Source organism: Bicyclus anynana, chromosome Z (assembly GCF_947172395.1).
Source record: "Bicyclus anynana chromosome Z, ilBicAnyn1.1, whole genome shotgun sequence".
Taxonomy (NCBI): domain Eukaryota; kingdom Metazoa; phylum Arthropoda; class Insecta; order Lepidoptera; family Nymphalidae; genus Bicyclus; species Bicyclus anynana.
Genome location: NC_069110.1, coordinates 1,224,290 through 1,252,160, shown reverse-complemented (window position 1 = coordinate 1,252,160; position 27,871 = coordinate 1,224,290). Strand labels below are relative to the sequence as shown.

General features: G+C 36.0%; 2 protein-coding genes across 3 annotated transcripts in view; one reads left to right on the top strand and one right to left on the bottom strand.

The window, feature by feature from the left end:
- Positions 1-3,349: 3,349 nt before the first annotated feature.
- LOC112050430 (solute carrier family 35 member F6) lies at positions 3,350-17,101 on the bottom strand. 2 transcript variants are annotated; one of them, XM_024088697.2, is made up of 9 exons: positions 16,964-17,101; positions 16,797-16,890; positions 15,633-15,780; positions 14,473-14,628; positions 13,416-13,563; positions 11,287-11,448; positions 9,389-9,553; positions 8,228-8,354; positions 3,350-6,172 (listed from the first exon to the last, which is right to left on the bottom strand). In XM_024088697.2, exons 3-9 carry the CDS (start codon positions 15,777-15,779, stop codon positions 5,983-5,985), a joined length of 1,095 nt encoding a protein of 364 aa, XP_023944465.2. In that variant the 5' UTR covers position 15,780; positions 16,797-16,890; positions 16,964-17,101; the 3' UTR covers positions 3,350-5,982. The 2 variants fall into 2 exon arrangements, with proteins under 2 accessions (XP_023944465.2, XP_023944466.2); XM_024088698.2 differs by having other exon boundaries at positions 16,960-17,096.
- A 312-nt stretch (positions 17,102-17,413) lies between these two features.
- The window catches only part of LOC112050439 (transmembrane protein 198), a 39,156-nt gene continuing 28,698 nt past the window's right edge, over positions 17,414-27,871 (top strand). The window contains exons 1-3 of the mRNA XM_024088712.2: positions 17,414-17,653; positions 20,186-20,398; positions 21,143-21,253. Of these exons, the coding sequence (XP_023944480.1) occupies positions 20,218-20,398; positions 21,143-21,253 (292 nt within the window). The 5' untranslated portion in view covers positions 17,414-17,653; positions 20,186-20,217. The remainder of the gene's footprint in view (positions 17,654-20,185; positions 20,399-21,142; positions 21,254-27,871) is intronic.

The window sequence follows — 27,871 nt, the reverse complement described above, 5'->3', positions numbered from 1 at the left end:
CGCATTGGGCCAGCGTGCTGAGGCCTAACTCCTCTCATTCTGAGAGGAGACTCGTGCTCAACAGTGAGCCGAATACGAATATTATTAAAATATGACGATATTTATTACAAATGTCGGAAAAAGTTAAACCACCTGGGAGCTTTCATCGAAAACGTCGTCTAACTCCATGAAGATAAATAGTAAAATCATGCATATTGGAATATTATATAGCGATAGCAAATACCATATTTTAAGAATAGCACACTACATGCATTTTTATCTTTTAAAATGAAGTCTACGTCGATTTCTCGCGGAAGAAGTCGCGAGTGAATAAAGCCTTTGAGTAAAGGAATTAATGTATTAAATTAAAAAGTCACAATAACAATACAAAAAGGTATACTAAAATAACGCAATATAGGTATGTTAGAAGAAAATTTACACACAAAAAGTAGCTATACAAAATCAATATGTAGGTACATACTATAATATAATTATATACAATCATTATATGTATTATAAGATGTAATTATGTGCAGTATTGTGTTATTTTTTTTCAGCTGCCGGCGAAAGACCCAAGGTTATTGATAAAGAAATTAAGACTTAATTGGAACTACCCATACAGTAATAAAATATGCGTAAGAAAATTTAACTGTTTTTTAGTTTTCAACACACAAACACACACAACACACAATATTAAGAACTAGTAGATGCCGCGCGGTTTCACCCGCGTGGTTCCCGTTCCCGTAGGAATACAGGGATGAAATATAGCCTATAGCCTTCCGCGATAAATGGGCTATCCAACACTGAAAGAATTTTTCAAATCGGTCCAGTAGTTCCTGAGATTAGCGCGTTCAATCAAACAAACAAACTCTTCAGCTTTATAATATTAGTATAGATGCTGAACATTTTGTCACAGTCCTACCATACTCGTAGGAAAATGGTAGAACATTTTGAAGTTTGGAACTACCCTAACTATAGCTTGGCAAATTAGTTTTTGACACTCACATGATATATATATATATTTCATTTATTTACGAGAAGAGAAAGTTAGCGTTGAAATCGATTTTATTTTTAACCGACTTCCAAAAAGGAGGAGGATCTACGTTCGGCTGTATGCATGTTTTTAACCGACTTCCAAAAAGGAGGAGGTTCTACGTTCGGCTGTATGTATGTTTTTTTTTTTTTATGTATGTCCAGCGATAATTCCGTCAATTATGGACCGATTTTGAAAATTCTTTTTTTGTTTTGAAGGGTTTACTTCCAGGGTGGTCCCATTTTTTTCATGTCAGGATCTGATGATGGCATCCTGGAGAAATTGAGGTTAACTTTCGAAAGTTGTAGAGACGGCTAGTGCGTTTGTAAGTGTTTCCATAAGGTATTTTAAACCACTACAACTTAATGAAGGTTTGGAGTTGGTCTGATGATGGAGCCGAAACACAGACGATGGAACTCGTCAAGGATTTACAGCAGTCTCCTTTTGTTTGGGCTTGATTAATTTGTATTGATGAGTACTTTCCACCTACATGGGTTGTGACACCGCCTTCAAACTGATCAGAAGGTAGCACATAGGTAGGATGTTATTTTTTGCTTTTTAGTTAAAGTTATTTTTTGAGTTGGAAGTCGGTTAATTTTTTTTATTAAAATTTTTTAATCTTATTATTAAGGAGCCGTGATAGCCCAGTGGATATGACCTCTGCCTCCGATTCCGGAAGTTGTGGGTTCGAATCCGGTACGGGGCATGCACCTCAAACTTTTCATTGCATTTTAAGAATTTAAATATCACGTGTCTGGAACGGAAAAGGAAAACATCGTGAGGAAACCTGCATACCAGAGAATTTTCTTAATTCTCTGAGTGTGCGAAGTCTGCCAATCCGCATTAGGCCAACGTGGTGGTAGGGAGTAACTCGAGTTTATCAGTGAGCCGAATATTGGTTGATAACGAAGACGACAAATCTTATTAACTGTTTTAGTTGCCGAAAGATGACGCTGTTTCTGGTAGTACGATATAAAATATCGCGCGTCGAGAGTTCTTACCGAATACAAATAATTCGAAATCCGAATCATCGCAACGCATCGCCTTTCGGTTAGAATAACTTCTAAAAACGTTTTATAAACGTTAAATTTTTGGAGACAGGCAATTTGTTTTAATGTCTGTCCGAAAAATGAGTATTCTTAATACTTATCTTATAAGCAAATACTTTATGTTCTAGTCTTGAGAAAACGAATATAAAATTATAGCTTAAGTCACTCACATATAACGTGGCTTTCTAGTTAAGTGTTAGCCCTTGACTACAATCTCACCTGATGGTAAGTAATGATGCAATCTAAGATGGAAGCGGGTTAACTTGTTAGGAGGAGGATGAAAATCCACACCCCTTTCGGTTTATACACGACATCGTACCGGAACGCTAAATCGCTTAGCGTTACGTCTTTGCCGGTAGGGTGATAACTAGCCACGGTCGAAGCCTCCCACCAGCCAAATCTCTATAGAATATTAAGTATAGCTAAACATACACATGCTATTAGCTCTCCTTGTTCTTACTTCGTAGTTGATAGCGTTCCATGCGGACGAAGTCGCGGCGGTCGGTTAGGATGTAGGTACTTAGTAGTTGTCTGCGACAAATAAGTATTATTGGACAAACAATATACAGGGTGTCCCGTAATTAGTACGATCTACAGGGTGATCGCTGACACCAAGGTATACTAAAATAACGCAATATATGTTAGAAGAAAATTTACGGTTTTTAAGTTATATTGATTTTTGTACAAATTACAAAAATCCCTACCTTCAGTGAAATTTAGTCATACCATGCGCTGAAAAATTAGTTAAGCGTTGATTTTATACTTGGTAGTTATTGTTGAATAGTTGTTTCAAGTAATAAAAGTTAAATTTTGTCTACACATGATTTTCAGCACATGACTCAACTGCACTGAAGGTAGGGATTTTTGTATTTTGTACATAAATCAATATAACTTAAAAACCGTAAAACTTCGGCTAACATATATTGCGTTATTTATGTAGACCTTGATGTCAGCTATCACCTCGTAGAACAAGTCGTAATATTTACGGGACACCCTGTATAAAGCATCCTCAATTCCTCAATCCGCTTTTCCCCGTTCATGTGATTATATAGGGATACTTTCTTTTTCCTTTTCTTCATTGACAGTTTAATTTGGTGCCTCAAATCTATATTTATAAAATTCTCATGACAAAGTGTCACCAACACTTCTCTGATACGGCTTGACCAATTTTGATGAATGTTTATACGTACATTTGGTAGGTCTGAAAATATGTTGTTACATAATTCGCAAAATTTACAAGTCAAAACTATTTTTGCCAGGTCAGCTAATGTTAATGAAAAAACCATACTCATTGTTTAATTTTTATTATAAGGATACATGATTTTAATCATAGTTATTATAAGCTAAGCAATTATACTTAATTCTATATAATATGCTTAACTAATAGGCAAGTTTTTAGATACATATTAACATGTTTAATTAAAAATATAAATTCATTTTTATCACATTAATAATTCATCTTATAACTAGTGAGAAATAAAAATATTAAAAAAAACAAATGGTAAAGTGAAATTGAACGCGCCACATTAAGAAAAAAATTTACGTGTTTTTTTCTAGAATTTAATATTATATCTCTGTAATAATAATTAAGTCGTTTATTGTATTATATTATTGTAGAGTACATATAAATATAAATATTGTTGTAATTTAAGATTTGTCGTTGAATATGTTCTGCCTCTATTGGTCAACCTTGTTTTTTTCTCTTTACGCTAGCCCTCCAGAAACACAGTCATTACATTTGTTATACATTCAAAAAATATTCTAACGTATATCGAGATAAGCTATATACGAGTATATCTAATAAAATACACACATATGGCCAAACTTATATCAATAACAATTTAATACAAAGCAAAAACATTATATAGTTAACACTTGTTTAATGTTACAACATTATCAACCCATATTCGGCTCACTGCTGAGCTCGAGTCTCCTTTCAGAATAAGAGGGGTAAGGCCAATAGTCCACCACGCTGGCCCAATGCGGATTGGCAGACTTCACACACGCAGAGAATTAAGATAATTCTCTGGTATGTAGGTTTCCTCACGATGTTTTCCTTCACCGTTTGAGACACGTGATATTTAAATTCTTAAAATGCACACAACTGAAAAGTTGGAGGTGCATGCCCCGGACCGGATTCGAACCCACACCCTCCGGAATCGGAAGCAGAGCAGAGGGCTATTTTTTTATTCTTTATTTTTTTTCGTGTAGTACATGGAATAAGGGTCCAAAATACATCGATATCAATCCATAAAAGTTAAGGATTTCTTTTAAAACTTAATTTAAATATCACGTATTTTTTCAAATTTTCCAAACGTCAAAAACACCCTTGATGAAATAAACGTCGAACTAATTGTTAACTAATATTTTTGTCAAACGCTCCGTTTGTATGGGATTTATTATAGTGACGTCATGAAACAGTTGAAATATGGACTGTCATGGCCGACAAGCGTTTTGGCTCGTATTGTCAAAAACATATTTAAAAACTAATATTTTCATGTAATCACGTCTCAAAAAAATATAAAAAACAATTTTTAGTATAGTAAACTTCAGCGTGTTACAAGTTAGACGTGGATTATACTATGGTGAAGTGAAGTCATTCCAAGTCACGGTTTCGTTGTATAAAGGAGAGGCGTCGATGATTGCGTCCATGTTTGACATTTTGACGGACACTATTTGTACAAAGGCGCGTCCGTGTCGGCATCCATGCGCATACGCGGCTGCGTACACGATGTGCGTTCTGATGGACTCTCATAGTACAAAGAGAATCGACGTGCCACTTCGCTTAGGTCTCTGAGCAGATTTTAAAGGAAAAAAATACATTTATAAATAAATAAATATACTTAAACAATACACATCACTATCTAGCCCCAAAGTAAGCATACAGAGTAGCTTGTGTTATGGGTGCTAAGGTAGTTGATACTATAATATTAATATACAATTATATACTACATATAAATACTTATATAATGTATAAATACACACAGACACTGGAAAACACCCACGCTCATCACACGAATATTTTCCAGTTGTGGGAATCGAACCCACGGCCGTGGATGCAGAAAACAGGGTCACTACCCACTGCGCCACGCGGCCGTCTAATTAAAATTCTATTTAAAATTCTCTAAAAGTCTATTTAAAATTCATGGAAAACGAAGCAGCTAAGTCGCAATCGCAAATAACGCACTAATGGGGCATCGCTCTTACAGAGCTATCACACCAGCGGATTGCGAGCGTATTCAAAGCGGAGCGGGCTCGCAACCGATACGTTCCGCATCCGCAGCGGATTCGTTGCGGAAGCACAATATTGTACTGTCTCGTACACAAGCCAGTCCGTCCCAGTGTTGCCAAACGTGCGATTTAAATTGTATTTGTATTTGTTTTTGGCTCTTGTACGATGTACGATCGAATAATAGTAATAGTAGACAAAATTTACGATCTTTCAAACTAAAAATATAATCGACGAAAAATTAACCTGCGATGATTTGTTGGTTTGGAAAGAAAAATACATATAATATAAACAATTGTTTTTAGCCAGATATCTGTTTTTTTTAAATAAATAAAACAGTAATGTTTTCTCGTCAGAATCCATTTCGAATTTTTCTGAATTTTGAAAGTTACTGAATGTACTGTACGTCGTTAATCCGCTACAAAAACGCGATGGAAACGTCGCGAATCCGCCGCGCTCTCGCAACGTTTTTGCTGCGCAGCCGCAACACATCCGCTGCGCGTCCGCTTCGCTTTGCATCCGCTGGCAAACCACTAGTGTGTTAAGGCCGTAACAGGAGTATCCATGCGTCTACGTGGCGTATACGACGTACTATTGACGGACATTAATAATATAAGTTCCATATCGTCCATAGTTAAGAGGCGCGTCCATGTTCACCATACCAACACTGCACTCGTCGTAGTCGTGGGCGCCTACTCCTCGTCGGCATCCGCGACCACGATGCGGGTCTCGTCGTCGGATGGAGTGCTTCGCACACACGGTCGCGCCAGCAGCCCGTTGTAGGCGCACAGTCCGGTGATGAGCACCGCGAAACCGACGAGGTGTTGCCAGTGGAACACCTGCCACGCCACCGCGATTGACACCGACCAGATCACTATGGTCCTGTCGAATTTAATTAAAAGATATAAATATAATGTATGTCAAACTCTAGTTTTGACTAATGAAAGTAGAGACTGAAATCGCCCGGCAAATTCAAAAATATGTCTATTCTACGATTGTTAATTCTAGTCAGTAAAGTGACAAGTGCAACTGTCACTAAAAAGTCATTTTACTAGTCTTAAATAAAAATAATTAAAGGAGATGGTCCATTTCAGGTCCAATCTTGTACCCAATATTATCAAAATTTAAAAATACAAGGATTTTATTAAAATCTAAATAAGTGAATAAATCTACCTAAATAAAAAGATATAAGTAAAATTTAAACCCAAGTTTTTGATTAATACCAAGATAGCGCCCTCAAAGCAACTATGGCATGACAATTGACAGCATACGTCAAATCGACTACTGCATTGAAAACCGCCATTATTACTCATATTATTGTTGCATTTCTTGTTGAAAGAATGAATATTATTTCGAAAGAATTAAAATAAATTCGTAGTTTTGTATAATGAAAAAAGTAAAAAAAAAATATTTTTTTTTATTACCACCAAGGTACACTGACTGATCCTAAACTCCATACAATTTTGGACCATCTCCTTTGTAGTTATCAAACTTGAGTTATTTAAATATTTGTACTATTGTTTTGGGAACGCCTTCCATTTTGTTTTAAATTTGCCACTCAATTTTAGTCTCTACTTTCATTAGCCAAACTCTAGGAGTCCATACACACTACGACTATCTAGCCCCAAAGTAAGAGTAGCCAATATTATAGCTTATGGGTCATTGACCTCCTGTAATAAAAGGACGCACAATCATGTAGAAAATTTCACTTAAAAACTGACAAATTTAGCTTTGACAGTTTCAGAATTATTTGTAAAGAAAATTATACCTAAAGGCCTTTAAATATAGTCCAATATTCAATAAAATCCCAAATTCAGAGCAAACTCAACCTTAAGTATTGAGTTTAAGGTTGAATTTGCAAATGCGACTACTTGAATTGAGTGCCAAGAAGTTGTGTTTGACACTCATTGAGAGGGAACGTCTTTTGGTCGCTGATTGTGCATCCACTTTTTAATAGAAGATCGATGTTATGGGTACCTACTAAGATAGATGATGGTTTAACAATACTAACGGACGACTCAGTCTTGTATAGTAATAAAATGGTTAATTTTTAGGGTTCCGTAGTGCACAAGGAACCCTTACAGTTTCGCCATGTCCGTCTGTCTGTCCGTGGTTTACGACGAACGCGCTCAAGCTTGACTTTTTTACACACTTTTATACAATGTCTTCAGTCTTCACCATCATCATTATTAGCCTCACTCCTCATAGTTTTTTTATTTTTATATTTTATTCTTTACAAGTTAGCCATTGACTGCAATATCACCTGATGGTAAGTGATGATGCAATCTAAGATGGAAGCGGGCTAACTTGTTAGGAGGAGGATGAAAATCCACACCCCTTTCGGTTTCTACACGACATCGTACCGGTAACGCTAAATCACTTGACGTTTTTGTCGGTAGGGTGGTAACTAGCCCTGACTGAAGCCTCCCACCAGCCAGACTTGGACCAATTAAGAAAACCTCAATCGGCCCAGCCGAGGATCGAACCCAGGACCTTCATCTTGTAAATCACTTACCACTGCGCCACGGATGCTGTCTAAGTTGAACCAGTTACACTTACAATAAATATAGAAAATGGTCACCTGCCTGCTCAGACCTTATCTTATCAGACCAATTATAGAAGGACCTGTATCGCACTCATAGTCACCAACAAAATTGTTTGTCATTTTCTGAGGAAAATGAGCTTAGATTTGGTATATATCTTATACTAAACTAGAAGTTATTGCCCGTTTTTACACAATTCAATTACACAAAAAGGTATTTTTATGGAGCTCTTTAATCGACGAACACGATTACAACTATTTAACACCGATTCTATAGAGACAGTTTTTATAATCGCATTAGATCGTTGATCATATACTGTGACAGAAAAGTAACCTCTAGCGAGGAAGGTCCTATACAATAATTGGTCTGAGCCTGCCTGTGAGTGAACACGTACCTGACAGAATCGAGCACCATCCGTGTGGTGGCAGACATCTCTTTAGTGACGCTGATGCCGGCAAAGTTGAAGAACGCGATAGATATCACGGTACCCAGTATCGCCACCAGGAGTTTGGAGTTATTGACTGCAAAACGATTGTTTATTTCATCACTACTGCGTGATTGAATCAGAAATGATGAGATCCGCAGAACTAAAGTCACCGACATAGCTCAGCGAATCGCGAAGCTGACGTGGCAATTGGCGGGGCATATAGTTTCAAGAGCTTTTGGACATTGGGGTCCCAAGGTCTCAAGGTCAAGGTCAAGGTCAACCCCGCAGTAGAAAGCGTAGTATTTGGTCGACCTACCTCTATGTGGATATCTAACAATTAGCAGGTATTTGGTAGGAAAGCAATTAATTATTCGGCAGGTAGGAAAGTCCTTCAGCTGATTTTATGATGACAGGGCCAGGCTTTCTTCCTAATAGGACAGAGGATATGGAACTTAGACCCGCCACCATACGTCAATGCGGGTTGGGATTGGGTGATAATGTTTCTTTAACGACCACTATCAGGTATTAATGATAACGACCGCGACTGACAGCCTAACGTCCTATCCGGGACACAGGGGAGTACCAACTCCAGGCTGAGTTGTTCAGCCTGGAGTTGATACTCCCTTCCCCTGTCCCTCTCAGCTCTAAAACCTTAATCGGCCCAGTCGGGGATCGTACCCAGGTCCTCCGTCTTGTAAATCCACTGCGCCACGAAGGCCATCACACCAGGTATGTAAATGGTATTACAGGTACTGTTTACTCCCTGGTAAACATTACCAGTGAGTGACAAACGAGCATAAGAGCCGTCATACCCCAGTGGATATGACCTCTGCCTCCGATCCCGGAGGGTGTGGTTTCGAATCCGGTCCGGGCCATGCACCTCCTACTTTTCAGTTGAGTGCATTTTATGAAATTAAATATCACGTGTCTCAAACGGTGAAGGAAAAGCATCGTGAGGAAACCTGCATACCAGAGAATTTTCTTAATACTCTGCGTGTGTGAAGTCTGCCAATCGCATTCGGCCAGCGTGGTGGACTATTGGCCTAATCCCTCTCAGTCTGAGAGGAGACGAGCTCAGCAGTGAGAGTGAATGATGATGATGACATACGTGGCGAAAGAATCACTCACATATCTGCACGAGGCCGTCGATCACGTCCTCCACAGTGCCGCGCGGGTTGCTATCAAAGTGGGGTGGCGCCGGCACCCAGTAGAACACCACCAGCAGCAGGGATAACACCGAGAACCCGAACACTCCTTCCCACCCAACCGCCTGCAGTGCGGGGATGTTTAGCCCTGGAATAATATGCATTTTAAAAAATATATTGGAGTTTACTCCATAGGAATCGATTTTTAACCGATTTCAAAAAGGAGGAGGTTCTCAATTCGGTCGGTATTTTTTTTTTTTTTATGTATGTACACCGATTACTCAAAGACGCGTGGACCGATTTCAAAAATTCTTTTTTTGTTTGAAACGGTATAGTCCCCATTTGGTCCCATTGCCATCATGTCAAGATCTGATGATGGAATCCTGGAGAAATTGAGAGGAACTTTCAAAAATTATATGGGTGTCTAGTGTGTTCGTAAACTTTTCCATTTAGTATTTTTAAGCACTACAATTTCATGAAGGTTTAAAATCGATCTGATGATGGAGCCATAAAACAGACGAGGGAACTCCTCGGCGATTTACAGCAGTTACCTTGTGTTTGGGCTTGATTTATTTGTATCAATGAGAACTTTCCACATAGCTAGGTTGTGACTGTCATTTAGGGGTTTGGTGATGAAGACCAAGGACAATTAAGGGAACTCTTTAACAGTTTACAGTAACTACCTTGTGTTTGGCTTTGATTAATTCGTATTGCTGAGAACTTTCTACCTAGATGAGTTGTGTCTGTTATTAGGGGTCTGATGATGAAGACCAAGGTCAATTAAGGGAACCCCTTAACGGTTTACGGTAGCTACCTTGTGCTTGGGCTTGTTTAATTTGTATTGCTGAGAATTTTGTACCAAGATGGGTTGTGACTGTCATTACGGGTCTGATGTATTCGTTTAAGATGAAATTTTACACTAAAAATGGAAAAATAATAAAAATTTTAATAAAAAAAATACAACCGACTTCAAAACCTAAAAACGTACCCACTAAACTAAAAAGCGAAAAATAACATCATAATATGTTCTACCTGCTGATCAGTATGAAGTCGGTGCTTAGCCGGTGTTGTCTTAATTTAAGCCATTTCTGACAGGACCACATGAAACAAAATCTAAATCTATAAGATTGCTTGAATTAATACATCTCCGGCTTAGCACCGCCTTCATACTGATCAGCAGGTAGAACATATTATGATGTTATTTTTCGCTTTTTAGTTTAGTGGGTACGTTTTTAGGTTTTGAAGTCGGTTGTATTTTTTTTATTAAAATTTTTATTATTAATATATAGCCCCCGGTATGAAAAAAATATGGGCAGTGAAATTCGATAAACGAATGACAGCGTTACGTTTTTATGTGCAACCTATTCTGCGGAACCTTTCAACAGCGTGCACATACGAAAAAAGGTATTTTTACGGAGCTCTTTAACCGACGAACAGAATTACAGCTATAAAACATCGATTCGATAGAGATAGTTTTTATAATCGTATTAGATCGTTGATCATATATTTTGACAGACGTCTAGCGATGCAGGGCCGCATCTAATTAGTCTGAGGGTAGTAGCAAAATTGTTTTAATGGAAAACCGATGTTTACGTTGATTCGTTGATATACTTATGTTAAATGATTGTAACTTTTTCCAAGCCAAAGCGTACGTCTTTGCTGGTATTTTGGTATATAGGTAATCATTAGACCATTAGCGGAAACGGCCTAGAAGGAAGAAAAAGTATCGCCAGGCAATAAATCATCCGAGTTATGAGAAGAATTAACTTGTACTCATACTTCTTGTAAATAAGCTCTCTCCTATCTTAGACTGCATCATCACTTAACATCGGGTGAAATAGCAGTCAAAGGCTAACTTCTCATCAAATTACAAAAACATACCTGAAACGTATTTTTCTTCATAGACCATCTGGCAGGCAGTGATGACCTGAGCGAGGACGATAAGCAAGTCGCCCGTGATGAGGCTGTTTCTCCCCTTCGCCTCGTCCGACTGGTACAGCGCATCCGTCAGGCCTACCAATGCGAGACCCATTATCACCAAGCCTGGAAAAAACAGTTATCAGTGTCAATCACTCACACCCACTCAATTACTCTTATCAGACGATGGACATAAATTGTAGGAACTTTCAAACACCAAGATCGAGAGCAGCCTACATCCCTGCTACAACCGAAAATTTGAGATCTTTTTCTACCGAAAAATTCCCACGGTCGGGATTACGTTGTATGAAAACGTAAAAAGATTTTTCTTTCAGTTAATAAAATATTACTTATATCTGTCTTTCAGTTAATAAAATATACTGTTTGGCTCCAATAAGTGGTCTCGTCAACACCTTGTAGTTATGGGAAATACTCCATATATAACCTATGTTCAACAGAAATCAATGTAGGATTCGACTGGTAAAGACTTTATCAAATCTTATTCAATTGCAACAAACAAGCAATCAAATTTTTCTGTATATTATTAGTATGGATTTGGATATGGACTATAAGTACATATATCACTTTTACTTGCATATAATAATTCTCGGTATATGTACTCGTAATTCGAAGCAGTTGTTTTTGAATCGTTCAATTAGTTATCTCAGCAAATACTTTGTATACAATGTATATCAAATACGTGTAATGTTACAAAAGCAACTATTATCTAAACTGTGAGTCATTTCAACATTCACAGTATTTATTTTTAACTAGCGGACAGCAAGTTCGTCCACATTCGCAAGAGAGTTTTTTTAACGGACGTTAATAAAGCGTTCAAATATAGTATGATGTTAACTGAAGGTTTATTTCGAAGGCCCAAAATTGAAAATGCAACACAGCTCGAAAAAAATCGTCGTGTTTTAAATTTTATTTTTTTCTTTTTCCTTCTTTAAATAATTGTGGTGCGCTGAAATAAACAGTAACGGTATCTAGGTAAACATAAGTCGGTGTGTAATATTTAGGAATAATATATAGCGATACATAAACTGGACGCAGTTCTCATAACAAGATGATTACGTCACCTTTACAAGCTGATCTTGTTTACACGTTTTGCTTAGTAAGGCTGGGAACAAATTTCTCCATGCATTTGTAACCACCTGATCATTTTACAGAACCCATTCTTGTTTATATAAATACTAAAAGACGATGGCGACTTTGTTCGTTTTGTTTGCGAATATTTAGGAACAGTTTATACATACGAAGTTTTTAACTATTCCCTCTTCCTCTGTAAACTAAGTCAATGTTATTACTTATGAGTCATGATATAAAAAAAGGTTTTTAACAATTCGACAATTGAATACATACATTGTAGATATAGATTTCATGTAATGTTGCCGCCAAGTTAAAGTAATCTAGATCTTTTTCAAAATCTATGTAATCTTTATACATATAATCTGTGTAATCTGGTTTTCTCTTAATTAATGCATTTATGTGCTTCGATCTGAAGGGTTTAGTAGCCAGTGTCCATCATCATCATCATTATCATATCACCTGATGGACATCCACTGCAGAAGGCTTTTTGTAGGGACTTTGAAACATCACGATCCTGAGCCGCCTGCACACAACGATGGGGGGTCGACCAACGCGCTTTCTAATGCAGGGTCGCCATTCCAGCATCACCCAACGTCCAATAGCTTAGTAGCTATGCCTAACGTTTTTTGACATAGGACGACAGTTAGGTGGATGAGTTCTGTCTCTGTGACCAAGATCATGTCCTGTGAAATATTGATGTTTATAGTTACTGGTTTTCCAATAACCAACAGATAGGCCTTTTGTTTGGATCGTAAAATCATAATTACAAATTGAAAATACATACAATTGCGTAGTCATTATTATTAACCTGTTTAGTTTGTCCACTATAAGATTAGGCTTAAAAGAAAGTTGCTCTCTAAGGCACAGGGACTTAACGCCACCAATTTTTAAACCTCCAGGCTACTGCTGAAAATTTCTTAGAGGAAAGACAACACAATATTTAATATGTCGATCCAGGATTCAAACCCTGATCCAACGTGACAATTAAAAAAGGAACTTACCGATTCCTATGGCTTGGTGGTTGGAGATGACCCTGCCGAGGAAAATTGATGACATCAGTGCAACAAACACTATCACTGATCCGCGGAACATTTGGAAGCTGCTTGCGTAGGTCAGGTTGAGACCTATGTACATTATCGATGTGGCCACCTGTGGACCACGATCACATAAATACCATTTCCTTCACTTCTTTCCTAGTTATGCGGTCTAATTAAAGGGTTCAAGGTCAGATTACTTATAGCAGAACAAATATAAAGTTTGCATTGCTTCAATGCAGGAGTTTCTGGTGTTATAATGTTTGATCCTTGTAACATATGTTGTATGGTATGTAAGTATGTACGTCTGAACAAGTATATGATATACAAATGTGGTGATAACTGGTGACTTTGACACCTGCATGCGAAAGGAATAAACGGTGGATCAAAAATATCTATGATAAAACACAAACTTAATGCTTTCATTAGTCTAAGATACTTATAAATTTTGCTATGCAATCTATTTAATGGAAATAAAAAAGCTGTATTATTATTAATTCGTGGCTTAATGTTCTTTCTTTTTGAAAAGCTGCAACTAAGGAGCTAAGAATTTTTACTGAAAATTTCTTGGAAGAGAATCTTAATATGTCATAGACTGATCCAAGACCTAGATAGATAGCCACATACACTAACCACTAGACCAATTAAGCAATTACTTGTACATTTGTCTATTATTTCTATACATATTAGTAACCTGCATAGATGACTACCCAACATGAGATTGACTACCATAGCAAAATTTCCATTTGAGGGACTTTATTCTTATTATTATATCAATATATAGACAAAATCATAATAATATAGGCTAGCAAGTTTATAGCCCTTTATATGTCTAGAACATAAAAGAAATTACAAAAAATAAAAATAATTACAGTCAGTTCGCTGAAGCAGACATTTTGCAATCAATAATTCGCCATCTTAAATACATACATGGGTAGTATGGCTCTGTGTTTTACAATAATGTAATGTGTTTTCAAAAATAGCTCTTATTAGTGGTAACATAAAGAAGAATAAGCCTTCTCACCAAATCAAACATGGCAGCCGGCATCAGTATAAAAGGGTTGAAGTTCTGGTTGCCTTGGATCAAAGTGTTTTGTGGGTTGTCTCTGTTGCGGTTCATCCAAAACATTATTTTGAACGTCAGCAGACACAGCATTTCTCCGAGGAACATAGCTGAAGCCTGAAAATCCAAGGTGTTTTGTTTATTATAGAAGTTTATTAAAATATAAAGAAATCACTCCAATTACTGAAAGCTAATATTAGCATTGCAATCTGAAAAATTAGTAAATCTATAAAACTAACTTGCGATATATGCTTGGTGAGTCTATGTTGATATCTATAGTTTGTTACAAGTAAAGTAACAGCTTTGAGAAAGTGCTCTACTAGGTGCCTAAAAGTTGCTTAGCAGATTTGGTACAAAATAAATGAGTGTTTTTAACTAAATATCATAACCATTTGAATAATGACAGCTCCAGATCAGTGCCATGCCAGTCATGTGCCATGGCATTTATTTTTTTATGCTGGCCTTACAATAACATGTCACTTTGCAGATTATAGATTAACAAGGTGTTTTAAACACCAGAATTTTGAGCTACTTGCATCCAGCGGCTCCCTGCAACTCACTTGATGATGCAGGCCAAACATCACTAAAATATAGTCTGGCAAGTTCGTTCAAACACTCCCATGATATGCGCGCGACGGGAGGAAAGACTGTGCGGGTGTGAAATCGTGCGTGCGGGGAATTGAATCAGTCGTGGGTTTTTCATTCATCGCTACACGCCCCCCGCCCCGCGCGCAACATCAGGAGTGTTACAGACGAAGTTGCAAAGGTATAACCAGTACACAGATGTCATTGAAGCACTATGCCACACTGCAATATTGATTGGCTCTGTGAACATTATCTCTGTCTTGTTCCTAACTTATTATTTTGAATAGCTATAGTTTCTAAAAGAATGTATCACCTGTATCAGAACTACATTCCATTTCATTTATTTTTTCCCTTGTTTATTTATGTCCTATTTATCATCTGTTGCTAACAATAACCATAAAGTTGACATTCAAGCATATCAATTAGATCTAAGGAGTATGAATTCGAAAAAGGAAGAACTAGTTTCATTTTGTTATTCTCATGGTTATGTAGTTTATATTTGACTTTTTTATACTTCTATATCTTTAAATTCTTACCTGAAGGAAGGGATGCACAAACAATGTCACCTCACCAGCTGAGTTCTTAGAGTCCATTTTGTCTGCCCATTTGGTGCTGAGTGTGTTTATTGATCCTGTCACCACCATCATGATAGCTAGAAACTTTTGATATCTCGTCCATGCCATTCTAAATGCAAAAAAAAGTGAAAATTAACTATTATAGTAGTAGGATTGCTTGAGACAGAGCTAGTACCAGGATAATACTAGATCCTAGTTTTCAAACACATGACCTCATGATTCAAAGCTGAATATGCTAACCACTGATGAAGCAGTTGTTTTAAATATTATTAAGTTTCACATGGGTTCAAAAACAAAGTTATTGCATATTAGCAGACATCCCACAATATGTGGTTCCCATTCCCACAGGAATGCAATGGTAAAATATAGGTTAAGACACTCACTAATAATGTGGCTAACTTTACATTATAGAATTTTTAAAAATTGGTTCAGTACACCAAAAGATTACTTGCTTAAGATTATTATATATAAATAAGGATGAAAAGTAGTTCACATTAACTTGAAATATCTGTTAAAATGTTTAGTTGTTATATAATAACATAAATAATTTTTATTTATAAAGAGAAATATTTTTTTTACTTCTGGGTTTATCTGCGATCAGTAACTATAAGCAGATGTGTGATAACTTCACTTTTTGAGTGTAATCAATTATGAAGCCAGAACATTTTGATGACTCCTTAGTTGTTTTGTATTTTTGCATGACGCTGGCAATCTCTTCATTGACAGTTTTCACCTTTAGTTGCTCGTGAATCTCATCATTCTTTATGAATTACGGAACACCACAGATCCTTTCCAAAATCAAGTTTTACATACATATTACATAAAGGAAAATATACACAAAAATAAAACAATACACTTATTACTAGAAAATTACTTCTAAGTATACATGCATAATAAGTATATGCATGTAAATCAAGTAAATTAATATGATGGAAGTACTTATTTGTATTCCTAACACATATGTAAATTAGACTGATAATATTTGTTTTACTTTCCTTTGGCTTATCATAACTGTTTATAAAATAGTTATGACTAATTTATTTTTGTTCCAACATGGTTGTCGTACTCTGTTATGACCTATTGTTAAACAATGAATACTGTAATGCAATTAAAACCATTACTTACATGTTTACTTATAGGCTCCCAACTAATCTCCAAATACGCTTCGATATCCAGACGCCACTGCACGGAAATGCTGTCGTATCGTATTGTACCTTAACTAAAACAAAGGGAAAAATAATTTAAAAAACAATGAAAATGCACTTCAATAGTGATAATCTCTACCTACCTACCAGTGCTTCCGTTGATTCACCTTGCACTGTCAGACGTCAGCTCAGCAAGGCGAAGGCGTCTAAAAGATAGAATAGAAACCTTAAAATTAAATTATTAACTGCGAGATGAACCCATTGTTTTTTGTAGTTTTTGTTGACATTTGGCAATGACAACAGTTGACATTGACAATGACAACTTTTTTTTTTAATTGCGTTTAGGTTCTCACTATTTTCATCTTAATTGACAAGTCCAGTTACAGTCTGTATCTATCTTAGATTTACGAGTCGGTACAAGTATCATAAAAACGAAAATGAATTTGAGAACCTTTTCCTATTTTTAAGTCAGTTAAAATCATAGATACTATGGTTAAAATGATTTTAATTATGTTTTGATAATTATTTCAGACATACAAGTACTAACCGCTACTGTCAAATGAAAATCCTCTCAGATATGTCAATGTCATGTAAAAAAATAAATGAGACGAAGGAGAGGAAAGCTGCTGGAAACTGGAAAACCTTTGTTGTTAATTTTCTTTGTTAGTTTGTGACTCTAGCTTGTACCAGCTACGAGCATTTTCAGCTGGAAATGAATGCGCGATGTGTTTTTAATAAATGGTGAATTCATTTTCCAATTGAGTAGGTCGTGATAGTTTGGTTCTATTATTAATTTATTTTACAATGTGAATGTGATATCGACTGACGTACATAATGGTAAGTTATTTTAATGTTCCTACCTATTTACTTTACGCTTTACATCAAAATATTGACCGTTTTTCGTCTGCGGTATATAATACGAATAGTTTTACAATACGTCTCGTTTGATATTAGTTAGGATAAATTGTTTATGGTGAAAGTAATTGATTACTATCGGCGTTTAATTTAGTGTTGTACGATGTCTGTCTGATGATTATTTAAGAAGTGTTTGGTTAATTTTTTTGTTGTAAAGTCACGCTTTCTCGCGCCCACGTTTGTTTCCGTCGAAGTTTATCTAGTTATTATGTGGCTAATTGTATCTATTTGTGGGGCTCCACAGGCTTTGTTTCAATTAGTTTTGATAATTATCACTGATATTGGTGTATGGAGTGAACAGAAGATTGTATGTACTTTGATTGAAATGTTTTATATATCTACTAGCCATGATGCTATATCAAAGTATATATTGCTCTCTTAATTTTAATATATGGGTTTTAATATTACCTTAAAATATTGAACTTTCATGTTTTTAGAACTTCACAATAATATATAAATTGATAAAGGATTTTATTTCACTACTAACTTAAGCTAACTTATCCTTATAACTATACAAATCATGCTCACGCAGAATGGTGGCAAGGATACTCTCTGCATTTCCACACTGGTCAACCAGGCTGATCCTTTGTGCAAAAAATGAGCCAGCCCTTCTGTCACCAGTAGCGTCAACTAGCCACTGTGAAATGATTCCGAAAAAATTCTCGGCACTGCAACTCCATGGCTCTCAACAAAAGGAATAAATTTATGTAACTCTCAATCAGCGAAGCATACTTGTGTCACTTACCAATTCCAGCATTTTCTGCTGCTCCCGGTCTTGATTCTGTCTCCCTGTATCATCTCATCTCTCATAATCCCAACTTATTCCTGATGGATAAGCAGAGGATTAGTCTGGTTGTAATTGCAAAAATTTGTCCCAATGGTGTTCCTCCCTCAAGCCTTCCTGTTCTTTGTGAATCTAACTGATTCACAATGACTGACTGATGAAGACAGTTGTATCCCCTATGGTGAGGTTCATTTGTCAGGTCTATCCTTACCAAGCAGATTTACCAACTGCACAAACATAGGACAAAAGTGACAACCGCTCTCCCCATTGCCACAAACTGGACATGATGGATCTTCTATAATTGTCATTATATTGATATGAACTATTAAGCAAATTGAGTCCAATTGTCATACCTGTTAGCAGTGTTATATTGGTTCTGAATTGTAATTGTTCTTCAGAACCTTTTTTGCACTTGAAGTGCAAAGTGCACAAAGGATGGTGACTGGCCATTGTGTGTGGGTGCTTTTGCTCCCGCTGAATTAATTTCATCTAGCCGAGCTTGCTCCTTGCTCAGAAGGTTTACCAGGTCCCTGATAGCCTTATGAAGTATTGCTGAGGAACCAATGTATTTTGCACATTACTTGGTTACCCTTTAGCATCTAAGCATAATGAGTATCAGTATCTTGTTCTCCAGACAGGCCATGCAGATAGGACTGTCAGTCATACCTAGAATTGAAAGGTGTTTGTACAGCGTGCAGTGACCTGTTATATCCAACTACTGTTCTCAACTTATGCTGTGTAAGGTGCATGAGTTTTTTTCTTATTCTTAGGTCAAGGCATGCGCCTTTATTGTGTGCTTACATGTTGTGTTAGCCCATGCAAGGGTGTAAGTGACAATATACCTCAGTAAAGTACTTAGCCTTAAAGTTAGCATATAGCTTGTGTTATGGTACTAAGATAGCTGATTTTATGATATTGTAGGAAATAGTTTTCAGAGACGAATATGACGTCAGGTGGCGCGACTTGTTTCTGTAAATAGTGGGGAGTTAGAGAGGGGTACCGGTCGGTCGGCGGTAACGACTTGCGATATAAGGGGCTCGTCGTGCGGTCGGATTCAGTATACTCGTGGCGTTCAAGCCGTCCACATTTCTTCTTGTGTAATTCTTTATTACTTGGGAGAGTGTGACTTGAGCGGAAAAGATGTTAATGAATTTATCCAACCCATATTGAAGGAGCGTGGTGAGTTTAAGCTTCGTACCCCCCTTTTTTTTTCTTTACAGGTTGGCCCTTGATTACAATATCTAAAATGGAAGCGGGCTAACTTGTTAGGAGGAGGATGAAAATCCACACCCCTTTTGGTTTCTACATGACATCGTACCGGAATGCTAAATCGATTGGCGGTACGTCTTTGTCGGTAGGGTGGTAACCTCCGTCTTGTAAATCTACCGCGCATACCAATGCGCCACGGAGGCCGTCATAAAATGACCCTCTCCTGGTGGGCTAACTTGTTAGGAGGAGGATGAAAATCCACACCCCTTTTGGTTTCTACATGACATCGTACCGGAATGCTAAATCGATTGGCGGTACGTCTTTGTCGGTAGGGTGGTAACCTCCGTCTTGTAAATCTACCGCGCATACCAATGCGCCACGGAGGCCGTCATAAAATGACCCTCTCCTGGAGGGAAGCCTGGGTAGTAGGTCGTTAATTTAAGATAGTAAATGTTTTACAGAAATCACTGTGAATATCCAGTGCACCAGAAGCATGTCTTCGGTTGGCCAGCTGGTGCCCCAGGTCACGCGGCCACCTCCCAACATGAGCATCAAGTTCAACGGGCCACACATAGAGGGCTCCTTCTGCTCTATGGTCGACTACAACTTTGACCCAATCATCAGTGTCATCTGTGCCATGTACATCATATTTGGCATAGTTTACACACTTTTTGGTAAGATTTTTTTCTGTATTTGTTTTATTCAATTATCCCTTTACTGCGATCTCGCCTATGGTGGTATAGGCGAGATCGCAAGTAACCAACGATATTATCTCGTGAAGTGAAATAGACAAGTTTCAACCAGTACCACTATATTTTTCATAGCGTTGGTACAAAAAAGATGGGACTGAGACAACTCTGGCGCCATTGGACAAATTGGATATGTCGTGAAGATAAATACACAAATTTCAACCAGTACTACTATTCATAGCTTTGGTACAAAAAAGACGGGACTGAGTAAGTGTTATGAAACACAACTAAAACTCACCTGATACAACGTCGGTGTATGCCCGACTATTTTGAACCCATACGGGGCCCTCAGTCATGAGCTGTTTTACTACACCAGAACACTAAAGTTCCTTTCGAGAAAATATATTAAATCTATCAGATTCTATTACCCTGGTACCTGATTGTGTGCAACTAACGCATTTTTGTAAAAAAAATATCGAATCCGGTCTGGGGCACCTCCTCTTGCACCTCTTCAGTTATGTGCATTTTGAGAAATTAACACTTATCTCAAACGCTGAATGAAAAACATCGTGAAGAAACCTGCATACCTGAGAATTTTTTGAATTCTCTGCGCGTGTGAGGTCTGCCAATCCGCATTGGGCCACTGTGGTGGACTAAGGCCTAACCCCTCTCATTCTGATTCGTTATTGTTGCAGTTTCATCCAGTTTAATATATTTCTTTTGTCGCAGGGTACAGATGTTTCAAAGCCAGTATGTTTCTCACGGGTTTTACGTTCGGATCGGCAATCGTGTACCTTATATGTCTTCAAGAATACTTGATGCCGCCTTATGGAAACGTCGGTAAGTATTGATCTATGCTTACACATTAAATGTAATCCGATTTTTATAATTCTTTCTTTTATTAGAAAGGGTATATTTCGAAGTCAGTCCCATATAAATTTGGAAAAATAATTCCAATCCTAAGGGTAGGAAAACGGTGGGGTGACTGTTTTTCATTAATTGTAATGGTTGTTTTTTCATTAATTGTAATGTAAAACCACGCGTAATTTTTTATAGAGTGGTTCGATTTTGATAATTCATATTTTATTGAAAAGCGTAATGGGTAAACAATCAGTCACCCTCTGTTTTCCTAACATGAGAATTTGAATTCATTTCTGAATATAAATTCGGATATAATTGATATAGAAATATAGAATAACAGTCTAATGCTGACTGATGAGTAGTGCATAGGGAATTCGACCAAGGTTCATTTCGCGATTGAAATACCGAGATTACAACTGTGAAATTTTCTATGAGATTTTCGGGATTTGGAATAAAACAAAGGAGATGGTCCATTTCAGGTCCACTCTTGTGCCCCGTATCATTAAAATTTAAAAAATAAAAGGGCTTTATTAAAATTAAATAAGTAAATAAATCTAACGAAATAAAAAGAAATAAATAAAATTAAAACCCAAGTTGCCAAGAGCTCCATGCAATTTAGGACCATCTCCTTTTCTTACATAGTTTTCAACGACACACCGTGCTATTACTTATGGTTTCAAAGAATGATCGAATTACACAACTAATATCTGTGTTTGCTACGTCTGTTTTTGTGTTGTGTTGCAGTGACAACTTTCAGTGTTGACGCTGCAATAGACAATTACATTATTTTTTTTTTATTTTATTGTATTTTATTTTATTTTGGCAAAAACAGTCATTACAAAACAATAATAAACTAATTAAAAGAAAATACAATCATAATAGACAATACATTGCCGAAAAAGTACTTAAAAATTTAATACAGAGTATACATTGCCGATTTTGTTAAGAAAGTATAGTTGTTTAATAACCAGGAAATATTTTTTTTTGCGTTTTTCGTCAGTAATTAGTAGATAATTCATAATAAGTTAAGTAATACGTATATTTAGACGAAAGGTTAAGCAATAAATTTAACCTAAAATTGTTAAGTGCGTGAGCTTATCGTTAATTTTTATTTGTATTTACGAAATAGTTGATAAAAGCACAAACCTATTTTACCACAAATTAAAAGCAGTTTTGCAAGAATAACAGCTTTTAACGTACTTTTTACTTTTTTTCCTAATATTCGAAAATCCCGGGATTGACTTTTGTGAATCCCGAGATACTGGGATCAAAAAAACAAGCTCTGAAGTAGAATTCCCTAGTAGTGTATTACCAATAGAATGCATTGACGAAAATTTCGACTTTCGGAAGCCCCGTTCAATAATCTATACTAATATTATAAAGCTGAAGAGCTTGTTTGTTTGTATGATTGAACGCGTTAATCTCAGGAACTACTGGTTCGATTTGAAAAATTCTTTCAGTGTTAGATAGCCTATTTATCGAGAAAGGCTATAGGCTATATATTATCCCCGTATTCCTACGGGAACGGGAACCACGCGGGTGAAACCGCGCGGCGTGAGCGAGTACCGTATAATAATCCGTTCAGTAGTTCCTGAAGTCGCAATAACCAGTTGCTATTGCAATACATTGCAACACGATCATTGCAGCTGACGCATCAGATCTACGTTTTCTGTGATGACATTTTCTAACCGTGACCTTGGTCTAGTTTGATGAACACAAGTAAATCTCTTTCATATCAAGATGCAAATAGATAGACTATGCATGTCGTTAATTATTACGACAAACGACGCCGGTGACCGCGTCCGCGTGAAACTTGATGTAAACTTTCAACCCCTATTTAACCCCTTTCTATTATTTTTTTTGCATGTTTATATATAATAAATAGTTTTATTTAGCTTGAGTATCGATTATATAATGATCTCCAGTAAATTATTTTAAAAATCTTCAATGTTCAGAATTTGACCTGTGGAATCAAATGAAAGGTCTTAATAAGAAGATTAAAGAAATAAATAGTTTCCAATAAATAGTTATTCAAGAAAATAAACCATTCCCCCCCCCCCTCCATTTCTCCGAAACTACTAAACCTAAAATAAAAAAAAATACTGAAGTTTTCTACGAAGAAGAATTCTACGTAAAGATTTTCGTAAAACCTCTATATAAATTTAAACTTTAGAATATGAAGATTACTTTTGGGGGCAAGATACAAAACACGAAAAAAAGAAATTCTAACTGCATCATGTGACACATCAAATGAGAGGTCTTGATGAGAGGATTTCAAAATTTATTTTTGTAATTTTGAAGTTTGTCAAGTATTTCCAAGTTATTCAAGAAAATAGACCATTCCCCCCCTTTTCTCCGAAACTACTAAACCTAAAATTTTGAATTTTGAAAAGTTATCGTAAAACTTCAGAACTCTGAATTTTTTAATATTAAGGACACTTTTACATAAAAAACACAAAGAAAAATTGTAAACTGCAACGTGTGATACATCAAATGAAAGAGCTTGTTAAGAAAATCTAAAATATTTTTTTCGTAATTTTGAAATACAGAAATTATTTAGTTTTTTACTTATAAGTAGATTACAGGAGAACTTTACAAGTTCACGATCTTTAACTAACGTGGTAAATCCTTCAATATAATAAAACCTATTCATCAAAACTAATGTTAAGTTTTTAACCGACTTCAAAAAGGAGGAGGTTCTCAATTCGGTCGGTATTTTTTTTTTATGTATGTACACCGATTACTCAAAGACGCCTGGACCGATTTCAAAAATTCTTTTTTTGTTTGAAACGGTATAGTCCCCATTTGGTCCCATTGCCATCATGTCAAGATCTGATGATGGAATCCTGGAGAAATTGAGAGGAACTTTCAAAAATTATATGGGTGTCTAGTGTGTTCGTATACTTTTCCATTTAGTACTTTTAAGCACTACAATTTCATGAAGGTTTAAAATCGATCTAATGAAGGAGCCATAAAACAGACGAGGGAACTCCTCGGCGATTTACAGCAGTTACCTTGTGTTTGGGCTTGATTAATTTGTATTAATGAGAACTTTCCACATAGATAGGTTGTGACTGTCATTTAGGGGTTTGGTGATGAAGACCAAGGACAATTAAGGGAACTCCTTAACAGTTTACAGTAACTACCTTGTGTTAGGCCTTGATTAATTCGTATTGCTGAGAACTTTCTACCTAGATGAGTTGCGTCTGTTATTAGGGGTCTGATGATGAAGACCAAGGTCAATTAAGGGAACCCCTTAACGGTTTACGGTAGCTACCTTGTGCTTGGGCTTGAATAATTTGTATTGCTGAGATATTTGTACTAAGATGGGTTGTGACTGTCATTAGGGGTCTGATGTATTCGTTTGAGTTGAAATTTTACACTAAAAAAAGGAAAAATAATAAAAAATTTAATAAAAAAATACAACCGATTTCAAAACCTAAAAACGTACCTACCCACTAAACTAAAAAGTGAAAAATAACATCATAATATGTTCTACCTGCTGATCAGTATGAAGGCGGTGTTTTAAATTTTTTATGTTAAATACTATGTATTATAATAATATTTTTAGGTTTAGATTTTTATTTAACGAAACGAGCAAGCCTGAAAATTATTTGTTTAGGTACAATATCAGATCAGTTTTCAAAAACATGATAGATTAACTTCGTTCGGAACCCACGTCACGCGAGTTCAACTCGCACTTGTCCGGTTTTTTTAAATGGTCTTAAATTGTTCATTATCGTTCTACTAGATTGAAAAAAAAATCTTATTTTTTTGAGACGTGATTACATAAAAATTTTAGTTTCTAAATATGTTTTTGACAATACGAGCCTAAACGTCTGTTGGCCATGACGGCCTATAAATATCAACTGTTTCGTGACGTCACTATAATAAATCCTTTACAAACGGAGCGTTTGACAAAAATATTAGTTAAAAATTAGTTTTATATACATTTAGTTTAGTACATCAAGTGTGTTAGTGACGTCACAAAATGGACGTCACCGTCTATGACGTTTGGAAAATTTGAAAACATATGTGATATTTAAGATTTATAAGAAATCCTTAACTTTTATTAATTGATATCGATATATTTCGGACCCTTATTCCATGTACTACACGGAATTAATATTGTTTATAATAAATTTGATATTAGTCAAGTACCCTATTGTAAGCACTTGAGAATGCACAGTTTTTTTCGAAACCACAGACATACACTTCAAGTTCATTTATATGTATTTATTCATGATGACGTATTAATGTGTTGCTACAGAATATATAATAGTACAAGTAAGTAACATTAGATTCAGTTAGTACAAAATAATCTCTCGTGGGTTGGTTTCATTTAATGTTCAATATTAATTTATTATACTTTAGTCTTGAATATATTTATAAACTGTAATCTTCTTTCATTTGACGTTCCACTCGATACAATATTAAAAAGAAATATTTTCCTTTTAACTTTGTGTACTTTGCGTACCTACGCAAATCGATTTTGCTTAGGTGTATACTCGTAGATATAAAATGTAGCCTCATTGACCCAGATCGTCTTAAAAATAGATTGAACCTCATTCATATAAATCGATTGAATATTTCCTCACTATGCCGCACTTAGACTATTAAATATATAAAACATTCATGCGGCTTTGCCGTAGTCTAAGCATTGCCTTGTTCTAATTTACCTCTCCACCCAATTCTAATTTACCTCTCCAGCCAAATCGGTTCAGTCGTTCTTGAGTTATAAATAGTGTGACTAACACGACTTTCTTTTATTTAAATAAAGTTATTTTTTAAGAAAAAGAAATCATTAAACTGTCTGATTTTCTAATTAAATAAAAGTAGTTATTGTAAAACTATTCTTTTTTAGTTTGAAAATTCATTAATTAAGTGATTTGTGAGACATCATGACAGAAAAAATATTTCTAACAATTTTAAATTTATCTCGGTTTTTAATATATTTTTTATCGCTTTTTTTTCCTGACTAGTTTATGTTTTAATTAGAGATAAAATAAACGAGATCATTAAACATACACAAAAAAAAGTTTAACAACTACCACGGCTTTACCAGGATGATTTTAGTACCTATGCACTTCCCAATTTCTATCAGAAATGTTTTCTTGTTTTGTCCTATTAAGACTACTTTTTTTACGTAGTCGGGTTATGGTTGTTCAACTTTATTTTTTATTTAATACTTTTCCATTTCCCAATCAGTCACACAAGCCGTGCAATATCTATATCGTGGCATTCTGATATAGGTTTTTTTTTTACAAGTCAGGCCTTGACTACAATCTCACCTGATGGTAAGTGATGATGCAGTCTAAGATGGAAGCGGGCTAACTTGTTAGGAGGAGGATGAAAATCCACACCCCTTTTCGGTTTCTACACGACATCGTACCGGAACGCTAAATCGCTTGGCGGTACGCCTTTGTCGGTAGGGTGGTAACTAGCCACGGCCGAAGCCTCCCACCAGCCAGACCTGGACTAATTAAGAAAATCTCAATCGACCCAGCCGGGGATCGAACCCAGGACCCTCTAGGTAAATAAAACGACTGAACCGCACGAACTGTACTACTGCAATTTAAAGATATATTTTGACTCAAACAATATGATATATATATATATTCGTAATGTGCTCGCCAACACCTTTCTTTTGATACCAGACACATAGTGATTTTCTCGGTTTAATTTTTTTAGAGGTTAGAATATGACGTTTAATTTCGTCCTATATTTTTTTTATAAATTATATATAACCTGTCACCCGCGCTATTATTACGAATCTTTTGACACCTCATTCATTAAAATCGGTTCAGTAGTTTAGGCGTTACGGTGGAACATACGTAGATACATACATACAATGAACTGCCAAAATCATTACCCTTCCTGAGTAAAAAGTAACTTTTTAATTACTAAACTATGAGTTTTAGATTTTTTTTTATTCAAAAAATAATAATTCACAAAATAAAGATCTTAATGTTTTTTGATTTGACATGATCTTATGAAATAAGATAGAAAAGCTCCAAGAAGAACTAGATTTTTAGAATAAATGGTTAATTTTTATATTATTTTTTTACAAGAACAGAGCATTGGAAAAATATAGAAAATTTACAATCCACTTACTCGTTAAAAAATAGAAGAAAGTCTTTTTTGTTGACGGTAGTTGCTCTTCGCGTGTGTCTTGAAATTATTCCATATTATTATCGGATTTTTAAATTTATGTTTAGTACTAGAAAAATTAATAATATCGACATGCCCGTGTTTCAGCGGTCGGGCGGAACCCCATTTTCAGCGCAATTTTTATTTCTATAATTATTTAGCCAGACATCTAAAAGTCACACTTTTTGTATATTTCTCTTTGATTGTTTTGTCAGATTGGGAATATCTTAGACTTCGTCGCGTGGAATTCAGTTTTTCACTAATCCCGCGGGACCATGGAATATTTCGGGATGAAAAGTAGCCTATGTGTTAATCCAGATCTATTTCAGCCAAATCGCTTCAGGCTAGGTGTTCACGCTAAATGCTAGAGTTTAATTCATCATTATTGCTTTCCACCAGGCATGATTGCAGTAAAGCGCAAATCTATAAAAATTGTATTTAAATGAC

What these genes read in the sequence shown, in the direction of transcription:
- LOC112050430 (XM_024088697.2), bottom strand. Translation starts at nt 15,779, where the DNA reads ATGGCATGGACGAGATATCAAAAGTTTCTAGCTATCATGATGGTGGTG. An exon ending in CGGCTGCCATGTTTGATTTG is followed by an intron (nt 13,564 to 14,472) that starts GTGAGAAGGCTT and finishes CGTGGTCCACAG; the next exon opens with GTGGCCACATCGATAATGTA. An exon ending in CGACGGCCTCGTGCAGATAT is followed by an intron (nt 8,355 to 9,388) that starts GTGAGTGATTCT and finishes ATCGTTTTGCAG; the next exon opens with TCAATAACTCCAAACTCCTG.